The sequence below is a fragment of the Mobula birostris genome, chromosome 25, assembly GCF_030028105.1.
Source record: "Mobula birostris isolate sMobBir1 chromosome 25, sMobBir1.hap1, whole genome shotgun sequence".
Lineage (NCBI taxonomy): Eukaryota > Metazoa > Chordata > Chondrichthyes > Myliobatiformes > Myliobatidae > Mobula > Mobula birostris.
Window position 1 is genome coordinate 59,546,660 of NC_092394.1, and position 16,496 is coordinate 59,563,155.

Sequence of the window (16,496 nt, forward strand, 5' to 3'; positions counted from 1 at the left end):
CATTGAGTAATCATTTTGTTCTCTCCCTAAATCTTTGCCTCTTCACCTTTTTTTCTTAAGACATTCCTTTAAACCTACCTCAACATCTGCTTTTGGATGTGGTACATGAGGTACAACAGAACAACCCCCAGCTCCCACCACAAGAACTAACATGCGCCAGTTACCGCAAACTTAGCAAGAAACAGTTGACACTTGGTTCTAAATGTTTTTACAAATTGTTTTCTCTAAAGTTGCAATAATTTTGGCTTAACCATTCCTTGTGCCGAAGTAGAACTCAGCAAAATTTTAGGAATCAGGTGAAAAGAAAATAGCAGATTCAAGGTAAAAATGCAAAACTCCTGGGTGCTTTTGGTCTTTGTATGGAAACTTGGCCCACCATGTCTGTGCTGACTGTGATGCCAATTTAAACAAATCTCATCTGCATGCACTGGGTCATTATCCCTCTGCCTGCCTACTTGTGTGCCCTCTGAATATCTCTCTATTGCTGTTTTATCTGCTTCCACAAGAGCTGACCCAGCAATCCACAAATTTGATCCTAGGCTAATTGAACAATCCAACCAGTACATCTTTGGACTGTGAGAGGAAACCCACATGGTCCTTACAGGCTGTGGCAGGAATTGAACCCAGATCGCTGTACTGTATAACGTTGTGCTAACCACAGCGTTATTGTGCCATCCTGTCTCTCAAATCTTCAAATGTTGCCTCACTCTACTTAAACCTATGCCCTCTAGTGTTTCCTCCCTGGGGGGAAAAGGCTGTATTCATGCCTGTCATAATTTTATATGCTTCTATCTGGTCACCCCTCAGCCTTCAACACTCCAGCCAAAATCAATCCAAGTTTGTCCAACTTTTCCTTGTAGTTACACTCCAGTCCAGTATCCTGGTTAACCTAAAGCCAGTGATCCCCAGCCACCGGTACCAGGCCGCAAGGAAGCGATATGATTTGGCGATAGGAGCCAGCTGCACCTTTCCTCATTCCCTGTCACAGCCACTGTTGACCTTGAACGCACGCGAGGTCATCACGCACACGTCATCCAAGTCTAAAACCCTGCTCCCTGCACCAACTTCTCAGCCACGCATTCAACTGCCATCTCCTCCAATTCTTATCATCACTATCACGTGGGGTTGGACCTGAGGAGTGGGTTTGGATTTGAGGAGTGAGGTTGGAGGTGAGGAGTGGGATAGAAGGTGAGGAGTGGGGTTAGAGGTGAGGAGTGGGATAGAAGATGAGGAGTGGGGTTGGAGGTGAGGAATGGGATAGGAGCTGAGGAGTGGGATACAAGGAGTAGGATAGGAGCTGAGGGGTGGGATCGGAGCTGATGGACGGGATTTGAGCTGGAGGTATTGTGGTCTTTGCTTTTCTGATCATCCGGGGACCTGAATGATTGGCTGGCTACTCAGGTATGTGGACTAGCAGCCACTCACGGTCATTTGCTAAAGGAGCTGGTTTCAGACACGTGAGGTGGGATTCTCTCGGGTGGAGGAGGGTGAGCTGTCCATGAGGCCTAACCCTTGGACACAGCCTTTCACCTGCTCAGTTGGTGTTCCTGTTCGTCACCCCGATGGGCTGTTGGCCGTGTGACCTCAGAGGTGCCAGTGGTGTCTGTTGTGCTGCAGCCACCGTGTGCTGTGCCCGTGCCGTGGAGCTCCATTGGCATGGACACAGAGGCCAAAGAACAAACACACACCATGGGAGAAAATGTTTACCCAGCTTAAGGCCTCTCAGTTTTAATAAACATTCTGTGGCCACCCCATTGTTACTAGCTGCATTCCTCAGTAATCCTGTCAGAAAAATCCCTCTCTTAGGATTCTTAGCAATGTGGGGGAATTTAGGAACCTTCTGTCCCTAGACCCCTCGTGGAAGTTGACAGAGTGGTTAACAAGGTGTTTGTTTCTACTCGTCACAGTACCGAGCCCAAGGACAAGTGTATCAGCTCTGTAAAGCTCTGGTCAGACTATGCTTGGGATGGTCAGTTCTGGTGTCCTCGTTACTGGAAAGATATGAAAACGTCAGAGAGGATGCAGAGTAGATTTACCAGGATCAGAGAGCATGTCTTCTGATGACAGCTTCAGCAAGCGAGGGCTTTTCTCTTTGTATCAAAGGAGGATGAGGGTGAGTTAACAGAAATATGTGAGAGACATGGTTGGAGTGGACAGGGTGGGAGTATCCCATACGAGGCAGTGTAATTTTAACGCGATTTGAGGAAAGTCGATGGGAATGTTGGAGGTAGGATTTTTACACGAGAGCACCAGGAGCATGGAATATACTAGTGCCAGAGGTAGATACGTCAGGGACATAGGTAGGTACAAGATAGAAAAACAGAGGGCTATATAGGAGGGAAGGATTAGATTGATCTTAAAGGTCAGCACAGCATTGTGGGCCGAAGGGCTGGGCTTGCTGTAGTATTCTATCTTCTAATTTGTATAATCAGCCCTTCGGCAAAACCCCCGTCCAAACTGTCGGAAGTCCCATGTACGATTTGTTATCCGGGCTTGTGTGGCTCCATGGCACGTTTAGAAGGTGATGGGGCGATATAAATATAGTACCATCAGTTTTTCCAGCCTCACTTTCCCCTTCAGTCCTGACTGAACACTAGCAATCGGCTGCTGCTGCCCAGGGCTATTCAACACCAAACAGCAAAGCAGTGAGGGTGGAACGGACTGACTGTGAACAGACAGCTGCTTTCATCAGGACAAACATTTATTCCATCACTGCCTACAGAAGTGACACAGAGAGACTTTTGTGAAGAGCAACACGGAACCGGGTTCAATCCATTCCTGCTAGAATAGACAGGTGAGCGTGGGGCGGCGTGCAGGGACGGGTGCACGCGGGACGTGCGCGTGGGGCGGCGCGCAGGGACTGCGCATACGGTGTGTGTAGGACAACACACAAAATGTTGGAGGAACTGAGCAGGTTGGCAGTCAATGTTTCGGGCTGAGACCCTTCAGGAGGACTGGCCCAAAACGTAGACTGTTCATTTCCATCCACAGATGGTGCCTGACTCCTGTGTTCCTCCAGCATTTTGTGTGCGTTGCTCCAACGTCTGACTTCCCTCTTGTGTCTCCAGATGTGTGGGACAGTGCCTTCTCCTCTGCAAGCTGAGGGACCAGGACAGCTGAGAGACTACTGGGCCCACATTTTACTTCCCCTCTTTGCTTTTTAAATCTTTTTATTGAATAAGTATACAAAAGGGTAAGCCATATAGGCACTAATACACTGTTAGAATATAATAAAATTACAGGAAATATTAATACAGAAAAAAAAGTGATACAAACAATGTTATTTAAACATAACATACTAAGGTAACATAATAGTATACTAATTTATATATATATATATCAATAGAGAAAAGGAACCCCCCCCCCCCAAAAAAAACCCACCGTGCAACTAAACTAAAGGCAAAGCAAAGCAATGGGCTAACTTGGAACCAAATAGAGTTAAAGAACTTAAAATCACGTCCTCAAACCCGACCTCCATTAAAAACAGTTAAAAAAAAACAAGAAGGGTATATAAATATGGAGCAAAAAAGAGAAGGAAAAAAAATTACATTAAATGAAAATATTGAATAAAAGATCTCCAGGTCTATTCAAATTTAAGTGAGGAATCATAAAGATTGCTTCTAATTTTCTCCAAATTCAAGCATAATATCGTCTGAGAAAACCAAAAAAAAGGTGGTTGGAGCGTTAAGCTCTTTCCAATGTTGTAAGATACATCTTTTCGCCATTAAAGTAAGAAATGCAATCGTTCTACGGGCTGAAGGAGAAAGATTACTGGAAATTTTAGGTAGTCCAAAGATAGCAGTAATAGGGTGAGGAGAGATATCTATATTCAATAGCTTGGAAATAATATTAAAAATGTCTCTCCAAAAAGTTTCCAGAGTAGGACAAGACCAAAACATATGAGCTAAAGAGGCTATCTGCCCCGGACATCTATCACAAAAAGGATTAATATGAGAATAAAAGCGAGCTAATTTATCTTTGGACATATGTGCTCTATGAACAACTTTAGGGAATGTTTAGCACAGATAGAGGAAGTATTGACTAATTGTAAAATCTGCCCCCAGTCATTCACGGAAATGATAGACCCCAATTCCTGTTCCCAATCTACCCTAATCTTATCAAATGGAGCTTTCCTAAGTTTCATAATAATATTATAAATCATAGCCGATGCACCTTTCTGACATGGATTAAGGTTAATTACAGTATCTAAAATGTATGTAGGAGGAAGCATAGGAAAAGAAGAAAGTATAGTACTTAGGAAATTTCTAACTTGTAGATATCTAAAAAACATGTATTCTTGATAAATTATATTTATTAGATAATTGTTCAAAAGACATAAGGGAACCATCTAAAAATAAATCCAAAAACCGTGAAATACCCTTAGTCTTCCAAATTTGAAAAGCACGATCCGTAAAAGAGGGAGGAAAAAATATGTTACCTAAAATAGGAATCGCTAGCCCAAATTGGTTAAGATCAAAAAATTTTCTGAATTGAAACCAAATACGTAAGGTATATTTAACTATCGGGTTAGATACCTGTTTAAGGCGTTTCAAATCAAAAGGAAGAGAGGAACCTAAAATAGAGCCAAGTGTATAGCCCTGAACAGATTGTAATTCCAATGCTACCCACTTAGGAATGGATAGTATATCCTGGTCAAGTAACCAAAATTTCGTATGTCGAATATTGATTGCCCAATAATAGAATCTAAAGTTAGGTAATGCTAAACCTCCATCTCTCTTAGCTTTCTGTAAATGTATTTTACCCAATCTCGGGTTTTTATTTTGCCAAATAAATGAAGAAATTTTTGAGTCAACTTTATCAAAAAAAGATTTTGGAACAAAAATCGGTAATGCCTGAAATATATATAGAAATTTTGGCAGAAAAACCATCTTAACTGCATTAATACGACCAATCAAAGTTAAATATAAAGGAAACCATTTAGATGAAAGTTGAATAATACGGTCAATTAAGGGTAAAAAGTTAATCTTAAATAAATCTTTGTGTTTACAAGTAATTTTAATCCCAAGATATGAAAAATAATTATTAATCAATTTAAATGGAAAGTTATGATATAAGGGAAGTTGTTTATTAATCGGGAAAAGTTCACTTGTACTAAGATTTAATTTATAACCTGAAAAGAGACTAAATTGTGCTGATAACTCTAAAACAGCAGGGATGGATTTTTGAGGATTAGAAATATATAAAAGTAAGTCATCAGCATAGAGTGATATTTTATGGGACTTTAAGCCCCGAGTTATCCCAGTAATATTTGGAGATTCTCGAATGGCAATTGCAAGAGGTTCTAATGCAATATCAAATAATAAAGGACTAAGAGGACAACCTTGTCGAGTACCTTGAAAAAGAGGGAAAAAAGGTGAGCAAGCTGAGGGACCAGGACAGCTGAGAGACTACTGGGCCCACATTTTACTTCCCCTCTTTGAGAAGCATCGTTTTTAGGCCATCTAACAGAGCTGGCTGGTTCTCTGCAATCCACTTCAACCTCTGCTGTGTGTTCAGGACCGGTTCATGGACTTCATCGAACAGACCTTGCCCAACCGCAGAGATCACCCGCTCTCGCCAGGCTGTGAGGGAGGAGCTTCCATCGAGTGGGTCATAACCGGCACCCAGGGGCTGTGGGATAGGGAGCACAAGGTGTCGTCAGTGACAGATGGTGCCTGCCATGTAATCGCACACCTCGCCTGTTGGGACATCCATCATTTGCCTCAAGACACTGAGAGCGAGACAGGAGTGTGTTCCTTCCCTCTTATGGCTAGTCTCCCCACCTCCTCCCCTCTTCCTCCCACTCCCCCCCGCAACTTGTTTGTGTCTGTATGAGGAGGATATCCCAGCGCAGGAACCCCGTAGCCAGGAGTCTGGGCAAATGGGCAAGTGATTGGTGTCAGTAATCATGGCTGCAGTAACACAGAGGCTTTCAGGTGGGCAGGGTAGTGTCACAGGGAGATCCCACCCGTGATGCTCAACCATCAAAGGCTTCACTGCAGAGGTGGTGTGGGGAGAGTGATTGAAATGCCTACTGAGAGTAGACGTTGAGAGGATGTTTCCTGTAATGGGCAGGGGGGGGGGTCTAGGACCAGAGGGCACAGCCTCAGAATAGAGGGGTGTCCATTCTGAACAGAGATGAAGAATTTTTTTATCCAGTGGTGATGGCGGTGGATCCAATAGGGTCTTTTAAGAGACTCTTAGATAGGTACATGGAGCTTAGAAAAGTAGAGGGCTATGCTGTCGGGAATTTCTAGGCAGTTTCTAGAGTGTGTTGCATGCTCAGAAGGACCTGTAATGTGCTGTAGATTTCCATGTGAACCTGTGGAAGTTATTTCCACAGACGGCTGTGGAGGTCATGTCACTGGTTATATTTAAAGCTGATAGTGATAGGTTGTTGATTAGTCAGGTCGCCAAGGTTACGGGGAGGAGGCAGGAGAATGGGGTTAAGAACACGAGCAGGACCAGGCCCTCTGGTCCGTGGAGCCTGCTCCACTGTTCAGTTAATCAAGGCTGGAGAGAGACCGGTTAGTGATAACAGAACATTCAACAGCTTAATTCTGCTGCTGTGGTTTATGGTCATACAGCCAAGGGAAGCAGATGATAGGAATGAGGGAGAAAACAGAGAGGAAACGGGATTATAACAAATGAAGGGGCAAACAGTCTCCGGTGCTGAATATCTCCTACCCACCTGCATCAGCTCCACAATGGCCACCAGGTCTGCCAGAGAGATCTCAGCTCCGGCAATGAAGGGCTTATCCTGCAGGAACTTCTGCTCAAACCTCCCCAGGCTGTGGCTCAGCTCGTTCACAGCTGCCGTCGGCCCGGCGTCCGACTCCAGCTTCCCAGCAATGACTGGCACCAGACCCTGCGGGAACCACACAGCACACGGTGAGGCTGGGCGAGGGGCAGAGAGCTGCACCGGGCAACCTGGGGATGGGCTTCCACAAGGGGAGCATTCATCCAGCTTCTCTCCCGTCCTCTCTTCTTCTATTCCTCATTCTGACTCCCCTCTTATCCCTTCTCTTCTCCTCTCCTGCCTGTCACTTTCCTCTGCTCCTCCCCCTCCTCCTCCCCTTTCTATGGTCCGCTCTCCTCTCCTATCAGATTCCTTCTTCTTCAGCCCTTTTCCTCCTCCACCTATCACCTCGCAGCTTCTTACCTCGTTCCCCTTGCCCCTTCACCTATCAGCTGCCAGCTGGGACTCCTCTCCTCCCCCACCTTCTTATTCTGGCTTCTTCCTCCTTCCTTCCCATTCCTGAAATGTTGACTGTTCATTCCCCTCCAGGGATGCTGCCTGGCCTGCTGAGATTTTTAAGATTATGAGAGCAGGAATCTTTACCAAGGGTGAAAAAGTCTCATAGCAGAGGGCAGGTACTGAGGCGAGAAGGCGAACATTTAAAGCAGATGTTTGGATAAGGGTCTTACAGAGTACTGTGGATGCCTGGAAAACCCCGTCACGGTGGTGTGCAGATGTTTAACGAAGACGAGATTCTGCAGAAGCTGGAAATTCACACAGGGCAGGCAGCATCTGTGGAGGATGTTTAGGGCTGAGATTTCTCACCAGGACTGGAGAGGAAAGAGACTGAAGTCGGAATAAATAGGGGGAGGAGCGGGGTGGGGGGGGTGGAGATGTACAACTGGGCAGGTGAGGAGTGATGGGAAGGTGAATGGGTGGGGACAAAGTGAAAAGCTGGGTGATAGATGGAAGAGATAAAGGACTGAAGATGAAGGAGTCTGATAGGGGGACAGCAAACCATGGAAGAAAGGGGAGGAGGAGCATGAGAGGGAGCTGATGGGTAGGTGAGGAGAAGACAATTCCAAGCGTGGGGGAAAGCGACTCTCCAGGAACGGGTTGAGCAGAGGGAAATTCTAACAATATTGCTCAATTACCACTGGGTCCACAGCAGCAGGGAGCTGAGGCTGGATCCTGACCCTGGCACACAAAGGCACGAGGACATTGGCCTGTTGTCAGGGCTGCCTGCCGTCCGGTGGCTGGGTGAAGTGGAGGCGTGCGTTAGACAGGGGTGGGGTTGTGATATGGGTAAAATGTGAGGTTCGAGTTAAACATAGGGGTTGGGTAAGGCAGGGGGGTTGGATTAAATGGGAAGCAGATTAGGGGGGTTTGGGTCATATGGGGAGGTGTTTGGGGGTTTGTGTTACATGGGGAGGTGTTTGGGGGGATTGGGTTATATGGGGAGGTGTTTGGGGGGTTTGAGTTATATGGGGAGGTGTTTGGGGGTTTTGAGTTATATGGGGAGGTGTTTGGGGGGTTTGGGTTATAGGGGGAGGTGTTTGGGGGTTTTGAGTTATATGGGGAGGTGTTTGGGGGGTTTGGGTTATAGGGGGAGGTGTTTGGGGGTTTCGGTTACATGAGCAGGTGTTTGGGGGTTTGGGTTACATGGAGAGGTGTTTGGGGGGATTGGATTATATGGGGAGGTGTTTGGGGGGATTGGGTTATATGGGGAAGTGTTTGGGGGTTTGAGTTATATGGGGAGGTGTTTGGGGGTTTTGAGTGATATGGGTAGGTGTTTGGGGGGTTTGGATTATATGGGGAGGTGTTTGGGGGTTTCGGTTACATGGGGAGGTGTTTGGGGGTTTGGGTTACATGGAGAGGTGTTTGGGGGGATTGGGTTATATGGGGAGGTGTTTGGGGGGATTGGGTTATATGGGGAGGTGTTTGGGGGGTTTGAGTTATATGGGGAGGTGTTTGGGGGGTTTGAGTTATATGGGGAGGTGTTCGGGGGGTTTGAATTATATGGAGAGGTGTTTGGGGAGTTTGTGTTATATGGGGAGGAGTTTGGGTGTTTGGGTTATATGGGGAGGTGTTTGGGGGGTTTGGGTTACATGGGGAGGTGTTTGGGGGGTTTGGTTTACATGAGGAGGTGTTTGGGTTTTATGGTGAGGTGTTTGGGGGTTTGGATAATATGGGGAGGTGTTTGGGGGGTTTGGGTTATATGGGAAGGTGTTTGGGTGGCTTTGGGTTATATGGGGAAGTGTTTGGGTGTTTGGGTTATATGGGGAAGTGTTTGGGGGGTTTGGCTTATATGGGGAGGTGTTTGGGGGGTTTGGGTTATATGGGGAGGTGTTTGAGGGGTTTGGCTTATATGGGGAGGTGTTTGGGGGTTTGGGTTATCTGGGGAGATGTTTGGGGGGTTTGGGTTATATGGGAAGGTGTTTGGGGGTCTTGGGTTACATGGGGAGGTGTTTGGGGGGATTGGGTTATATGGGGAGGTGTTTGCGGGGCTTGGGTCATATGGGGAGGTGTTGGGGGGTTTGGTTTATATTGGGAGTTGTTCGGGGGTTCGGGTTATACGGGGAGGTGTTTGGGGGGGGTTTAGGTTACATGGCGAGGTGCTTGGCGGGTTTGGGTCATATGGGGTGGTGTTTGTGGGGTTTGGTGTATATGGGGTGTTGTTTGGTGGGTTTGCGTTATATGGAGAGTTGTTCGGGGTTTGGGTTATATGGGGAGTTGTTCGGGGGTTTGGGTTATATGGGGAGGTGTTTGGGGGTTTAGGTTATATGGGGAGGGGATTGCTGGGTTTGGGTTATATGGGGACATGTTCGGGGTGTTTGGGTTACATGGGGAGGTGTTTGCGGGGTTTGAGTTATATGGGGAGGTGTTTGGGTGTTTGGGTTATATGGGGAGGTGTTTGGGGGAGTTTTAAGTTATATGGGGAGGTGTTTGCGGGGTTTTGGGTTATAAGGGGAGGCGTTTGGGGGTTTGGGTTATAAGGGGAGGTGTTGGGGGGTTTGGTTTATATTTGGAGTTGTTCGGGGGTTTGGGTTATATGGGGAGGTGTTTGGGGGGTTTGGGTTATATGGGAAGGTGTTTGGGTGGGTTTGGGTTACATGAGGAGGTGTTTGGGGAGTTTGGGTTACATGAGGAGGTGTTTGGGGGGTTTGGGTTACATGGGGAGGTGTTTGGGGGGTTTGGTTTACATGAGGAGGTGTTTGGGTTTTATGGTGAGGTGTTTGGGGGTTTGGATAATATGGGGAGGTGTTTGGGGGGTTTGGGTTATATGGGAAGGTGTTTGGGTGGGTTTGGGTTATATGGGGAAGTGTTTGGGTGTTTAGGTTATATGGGGAAGTGTTTGGGGGGTTTGGCTTATATGGGGAGGTGTTTGGGGGGTTTGGGTTATATGGGGAGGTGTTTGGGGGGTTTGGCTTATATGGGGAGGTGTTTGGGGGTTTGGGTTATCTGGGGAGATGTTTGGGGGGTTTGGGTTATATGGGAAGGTGTTTGGGGGTCTTGGGTTACATGGGGAGGTGTTTGGGGGGATTGGGTTATATGGGGAGGTGTTTGCGGGGCTTGGGTCATATGGGGAGGTGTTGGGGGGTTTGGTTTATATTGGGAGTTGTTCGGGGGTTCGGGTTATACGGGGAGGTGTTTGGGGGGGGGTTTAGGTTACATGGCGAGGTGTTTGGCGGGTTTGGGTCATATGGGGTGGTGTTTGTGGGGTTTGGTGTATATGGGGTGTTGCTTGGTGGGTTTGCGTTATATGGAGAGTTGTTCGGGGTTTGGGTTATATGGGGAGTTGTTCGGGGGTTTGGGTTATATGGGGAGGTGCTTGGGGGTTTAGGTTATATGGGGAGAGGATTGCTGGGTTTGGGTTATATGGGGACGTGTTCGGGGTGTTTGGGTTACATGGGGAGGTGTTTGCGGGGTTTGAGTTATATGGGGAGGTGTTTGGGTGTTTGGGTTATATGGGGAGGTGTTTGGGGGAGTTTTAAGTTATATGGGGAGGTGTTTGCGGGGTTTTGGGTTATAAGGGGAGGCGTTTGGGGGTTTGGGTTATCAGGGGAGGTGTTGGGGGGTTTGGTTTATATTGGGAGTTGTTCGGGGGTTTGGGTTATATGGGGAGGTGTTTGGGGGGTTTGGGTTATATGGGAAGGTGTTTGGGTGGGTTTGGGTTATATGGGGATGTGTTTGGGGGGTTTGGGTTATATGGGGAGGTATTTGGGGGGTTTGTGTTACATGCGGAGGTGTTTGGGGGGTTTGGGTTACATGAGGAGGTGTTTGTGGGGGTTGGGTTATATGGCGAGGTGTTTGGGGGTTTGCGTTATATGGGGAGATGTTTGTGGGGGTTGGGTATATGGGGAGGTATTTGGTGGGCTTGGGATACATGGGGAGGTGTTTGGGGGGGTTTTAAGTTATATGGGGAGGTGTTTGCAGGGTTTGGGTTATATGGGGAGGTGTTTGGGGGGTTTGGGTTACATGGGGAGGTATTTCGGGGGTTGGGTTATATGGGGAGATGTTTGGGTGTTTGCGTCATATGGGGAGGTGTTTGGGGGGGTTTGGGTTATATGGGGAGGTGTTTGGGGGGGTTTGGTTTATATTGGGAGTTGCTCGGGAGTTTGGGTTATATGGGGAGGTGTTTGGGGGGTTTGGGTTATATGGGGAGGTGTTTGGGTGTTTCGGTTACATGGAGAGGTGTTTGGGGGGATTGGGTTATATGGGGAGGTGTTTGGGGGGATTAGGTTATATGGGGAGGTGTTTGGGGGGTTTGAATTATATGGGGAGGTGTTTGGGGGGTTTGCATCACATGGTGAGGTGTTCGGGGGTTTGGGTTATATGAGGAGGTGCTCGGGGGGTTTGTGTTATATGGGGAGGTGTTCGGGGGGTTTGAATTATATGGAGAGGTGTTTGGGGAGTTTGTGTTATATGGGGAGGTGTTTGGGGGGTTTGGCTTATATAGGGAAGTGTTTGGTGGGGTGTAGGTTGTATGGGGTGGAGTTTGGGTGTTTGGGTTATATGGGGAGGTGTTTGGGGGGTTTGGGTTACATGGCGAGGAGTTTGGGGGGGTTTTAAGTTATATGGGGAGGTGTTTGTGGGGTTTTGGTTATATGGGGAGGTGTTGCGGGGTTTGGTTTATATTGGGAGTTGTTCGGGGGTTTGGGTTATACGAGGAGGTGTTTGGGGGGGTTTGGGTTATATGGGGAGGTGTTTGGGGGGTTTCGGTTATATGGGGAGGTGTTTGGGAGTTTGTGTTACATGGGGAGGTGTTTGGGGGGTTTAGGTTATATGAGGAGGTGTTTGGGCAGTTTGGGTTATACGGGGAGGTGTTTGGGGGGGTTTCGGTTATATGGGGAGGTGTTTGGGGGTTTGTGTTACATGGGGAGGTGTTTGGGGGGTTTGAGTTATATGGGGAGGTGTTTGGGGGTTTTGAGTTATATGGGGAGGTGTTTGGGGGGTTTGGGTTATAGGGGGAGGTGTTTGGGGGTTTCGTTTACATGGGGAGGTGTTTGGGGGTTTGGGTTACATGGAGAGGTCTTTGGGGGGATTGGGTTATATGGGGAGGTGTTTGGGGGGTTTGAGTTATATGGGGAGGTGTTTGGGGGTTTTGAGTTACATGGGGATGTGTTTGGGGGGTTTGGGTTATATGGGGAGGTATTTGGGGGATTTCTGTTACATGCGGAGGTGTTTGGGGGGTTTGGGTTACATGAGGAGGTGTTTGGGGGGGTTGGGTTATATGGGGAGGTGTTTGGGGGGTTTGCGTTATATGGGGAGATGTTTGTGGGGGTTGGGTATATGGGGAGGTGTTTGGTGGGCTTGGGTTACATGGGGAGGTGTTTGGGGGGGTTTTAAGTTATATGGGGAGGTGTTTGCAGGGTTTGGGTTATATGGGGAGGTGTTTGGGGGGTTTGGGTTACATGGGGAGGTATTTCGGGGGTTGGGTTATATGGGGAGATGTTTGGGTGTTTGGGTAATATGGGGAGGTGTTTGGGGGGGTTTGGTTTATATTGGGAGTTGCTCGGGAGATTGGGTTATATGGAGAGGTGTTTGGGCGGTTTGGGTTATATGGGGAGGTGTTTGGGGGTTTTGGTTACATGGAGAGGTGTTTGGGGGGATTGGGTTATATGGGGAGGTGTTTGGGGGGATTAGGTTATATGGGGAGGTGTTTGGAGGGTTTGAATTATATGGGGAGGTGTTTGGGGGGTTTGCATCACATGGTGAGGTGTTCGGGGGTTTGGGTTATATGGGGAGGTGTTCGGGGGTTTGGGTTATATGGGGAAGTGCTCGGGGGGTTTGGGTTCTAAGGGGAGGTGTTCGGGGGGTTTGAATTATATGGAGAGGTGTTCGGGGTTTTGGGTTATATGGGGAGGTGTTTGGGGGTTTGGGTTATATGGGGAGGTGTTTGGGGGTTTGGGTTATATGGGGAGGTGTTCGAGGGGTTTGGGTTATATGGGGAGGTGTTCGGGGGGTTTGAATTATATGGAGAGGTGTTTGGGGGTTTCGGTTACATGAGGAGGTGTTTGGGGGTTTGGGTTACATGGAGAGGCGTTTGGGGGGATTGGGTTATATGGGGAGGTGTTTGGGGGGATTGGGTTATACGGGGAGGTGTTTGGGGGGTTTGAGTTATATGGGGAGGTGTTTGGGGGTTTTGAGTTATATGGGGAGGTGTTTGGGGGGTTTGGATTATATGGGGAGGTGTTTGGGGGTTTTGGTTACATGGGGAGGTGTTTGGGGGTTTGGGTTACATGGAGAGGTGTTTGGGGGGATTGGGTTATATGGGGAGGTGTTTGGGGGGATTGGGTTATATGGGGAGGTGTTTGAGGGGTTTTGCTTATATGGGGAGGTGTTTGGGGGGTTTGCGTCACATGGTGAGGTGTTCGGGGGTTTGGGTTATATGGGGAGGTGTTCGGGGGTTTGGGTTATATTGGGAGGTGTTTGGGGGTTTGGGTTATATGGGGAGGTGTTTGGGGGTTTGGGTTATATGGGGAGGTGTTCGGGGGGTTTGGGTTATATGGAGAGGTGTTGGGGGTGTTTGAATTATATGGAGAGGTGTTTGGGGAGTTTGTGTTATTTGGGGAGGAGTTTGGGTGTTTGGGTTATATGGGGAGGTGTTTGGGGGGTTTGGGTTACATGGGGAGGTGTTTGGGGGGTTTGGGTTACATGAGGAGGTGTTTGGGGGGTTTGGGTTACATGGGGAGGTGTTTGGGGTGTTTGGTTTACATGAGGAGGTGTTTGGGTTTTATGGTGAGGTGTTTGGGTGTTTGGATAATATGGGGAGGTGTTTGGGGGGTTTGGGTTATATGGGAAGGTGTTTGGGGGGATTGGGTTATATGGGGAGGTGTTTGCGGGGCTTGGGTCATATGGGGAGGTGTTGGGGGGTTTGGTTTATATTGGGAGTTGTTCGGGGGTTCGGGTTATATGGGGAGGTGTTTGGGGGTTTGGGTTACATGGAGAGGTGTTTGGAGGGATTGGGTAATATGGGGAGGTGTTTGGGGGGATTGGGTTATACGGGGAGGTGTTTGGGGGGTTTGAGTTATATGGGGAGGTGTTTGGGGGTTTTGAGTTATATGGGGAGGTGTTTGAGGGGTTTGGCTTATATGGGGAGGTGTTTGGGGGGTTTGCGTCACATGGTGAGGTGTTCAGGGGTTTGGGTTATATGGGGAGGTGTTCGGGGGTTTGGGTTATATGGGGAGGTGTTTGGGGGTTTGGGTTATATGGGGAGGTGTTCGGGGGGTTTGGGTTATATGGGGAGGTGTTCGGGGGGTTTGGGTCATATGGGGAGGTGTTGGGGGGTTTGGTTTATATTGGGAGTTGTTAGGGCATTTGGGTTATATGGGGAGGTGTTTGTGGGGTTTGGGTTATATGGGGTGTTGTTTGGTGGGTTTATGTTGTATGGGGAGGTGTTTGGGGGTTTGGGTTATATGTGGAAGTGATTTGGGGGGTTTGGGTTTCATGGGGAGGTGTTTAGGCGGTTTAAGGTACATGAGGAGGTATTTGGGGGTTTGCGTTATATGGGGAGGTGTTCGGGGTTTGGGTATATGGGGAGTGGTTTGGAAGTTTGGGTTATATGGGAAGGTGTTTGCTGGGTTTGGGTTATATGGGGATGTGTTCGGGGTGTTTGGGTTATAGGGGGAGGTGTTTGTGGGGTTTGGGTTATATGGGGAGGTGTTTGGGGGTTTAGGTTATATGGGGAGGTGTTTGGGGGGTTTGAGTTATATGGGGAGGTGTTTGGGGGTTTTGAGTTATATGGGGAGGTGTTTGGGGGGTTTGGGTTATAGGGGGAGGTGTTTGGGGGTTTCGGTTACATGGGGAGGTGTTTGGGGGTTTGGGTTACATGGAAAGGTGTTTGGGGGGATTGGGTTATATGGGGAGGTGTTTGAGGGGATTGGGTTATATGGGGAGGTGTTTGGGGGGTTTGAGTTATATGGGGAGGTGTTTGGGGGTTTTGGTTACATGGAGAGGTGTTTGCGGGGATTGGGTTATATGGGGAGGTGTTTGGGGGGTTTGAATTATATGGGGAGGTGTTTGGGGGGTTTGCATCACATGGTGAGGTGTTCGGGGGTTTGGGTTATATGGGGAGGTGTTCGGGGGTTTGGGTTATATGGGGAAGTGCTCGGGGGGTTTGGGTTCTAAGGGGAGGTGTTCGGGGGGTTTGAATTATATGGAGAGGTGTTCGGGGGTTTGGGTTATATGGGGAGGTGTTTGGGGGTTTGGGTTATATGGGGAGGTGTTTGGGGGTTTGGGTTATATGGGGAGGTGTTCGAGGGGTTTGGGTTATATGGGGAGGTGTTCGGGGGGTTTGAATTATATGGAGAGGTGTTTGGGGGTTTCGGTTACATGAGGAGGTGTTTGGGGGTTTGGGTTACATGGAGAGGTGTTTGGGGGGATTGGGTTATATGGGGAGGTGTTTGGGGGGATTGGGTTATACGGGGAGGTGTTTGGGGGGTTTGAGTTATATGGGGAGGTGTTTGGGGGGTTTGGATTATATGGGGAGGTGTTTGGGGGTTTCAGTTACATGGGGAGGTGTTTGGGGGCTTGGGTTACATGGAGAGGTGTTTGGGGGGATTGGGTTATATGGGGAGGTGTTTGGGGGGATTGGGTTATATGGGGAGGTGTTTGGGGGTTTGGGTTATATGGGGAGGTGTTCGGGGGGTTTGGGTTATATGGGGAGGTGTTTGGGGGGTTTGAATTATATGGAGAGGTGTTTGGGGAGTTTGTGTTATATGGGGAGGAGTTTGAGTGTTTGGGTTATATGGGGAGGTGTTTGGGGGGTTTGGGTTACATGGGGAGGTGTTTGGGGGGTTTGGTTTACATGAGGAGGTGTTTGGGTTTTATGGTGAGGTGTTTGGGGGTTTGGATAATATGGGGAGGTGTTTGGGGGGTTTGGGTTATATGGGAAGGTGTTTGGGTGGGTTTGGGTTATATGGGGAAGTGTTTGGGTGCTTGGGTTATATGGGGAAGTGTTTGGGGGGTTTGACTTATATGGGGAGGTGTTTGGGGGGTTTGGGTTATATGGGGAGGTGTTTGGGGGGTTTGGCTTATATGGGGAGGTGTTTGGGGGTTTGGGTTATCTGGGGAGATGTTTGGGGGGTTTGGGTTATATGGGAAGGTGTTTGGGGGTCTTGGGTTACATGGGGAGGTGTTTGGGGGGATTGGGTTATATGGGGAGGTGTTTGCGGGGCTTGGGTCATATGGGGAGTTGTTGGGGGGTTTGGTTTATATTGGGAGTTGTTCGGGGGTTCGGGTTATACGGGGAGGT

At 48.4% G+C, this 16,496-nt stretch overlaps 1 protein-coding gene across 1 annotated transcript in view; it reads right to left on the reverse strand.

Annotated features, from left to right (window-relative positions):
* Nucleotides 1–2,981: 2,981 nt before the first annotated feature.
* Nucleotides 2,982–16,496, reverse strand: part of LOC140187900 (glutathione S-transferase theta-1-like) — a 114,276-nt gene continuing 100,761 nt past the window's right edge. The window contains exons 4-5 of the mRNA XM_072243738.1: nt 6,692–6,868; nt 2,982–5,631 (exon numbers count right to left, since the gene is read on the reverse strand). Of these exons, the coding sequence (XP_072099839.1) occupies nt 5,425–5,631; nt 6,692–6,868 (384 nt within the window). The 3' untranslated portion in view covers nt 2,982–5,424. The remainder of the gene's footprint in view (nt 5,632–6,691; nt 6,869–16,496) is intronic.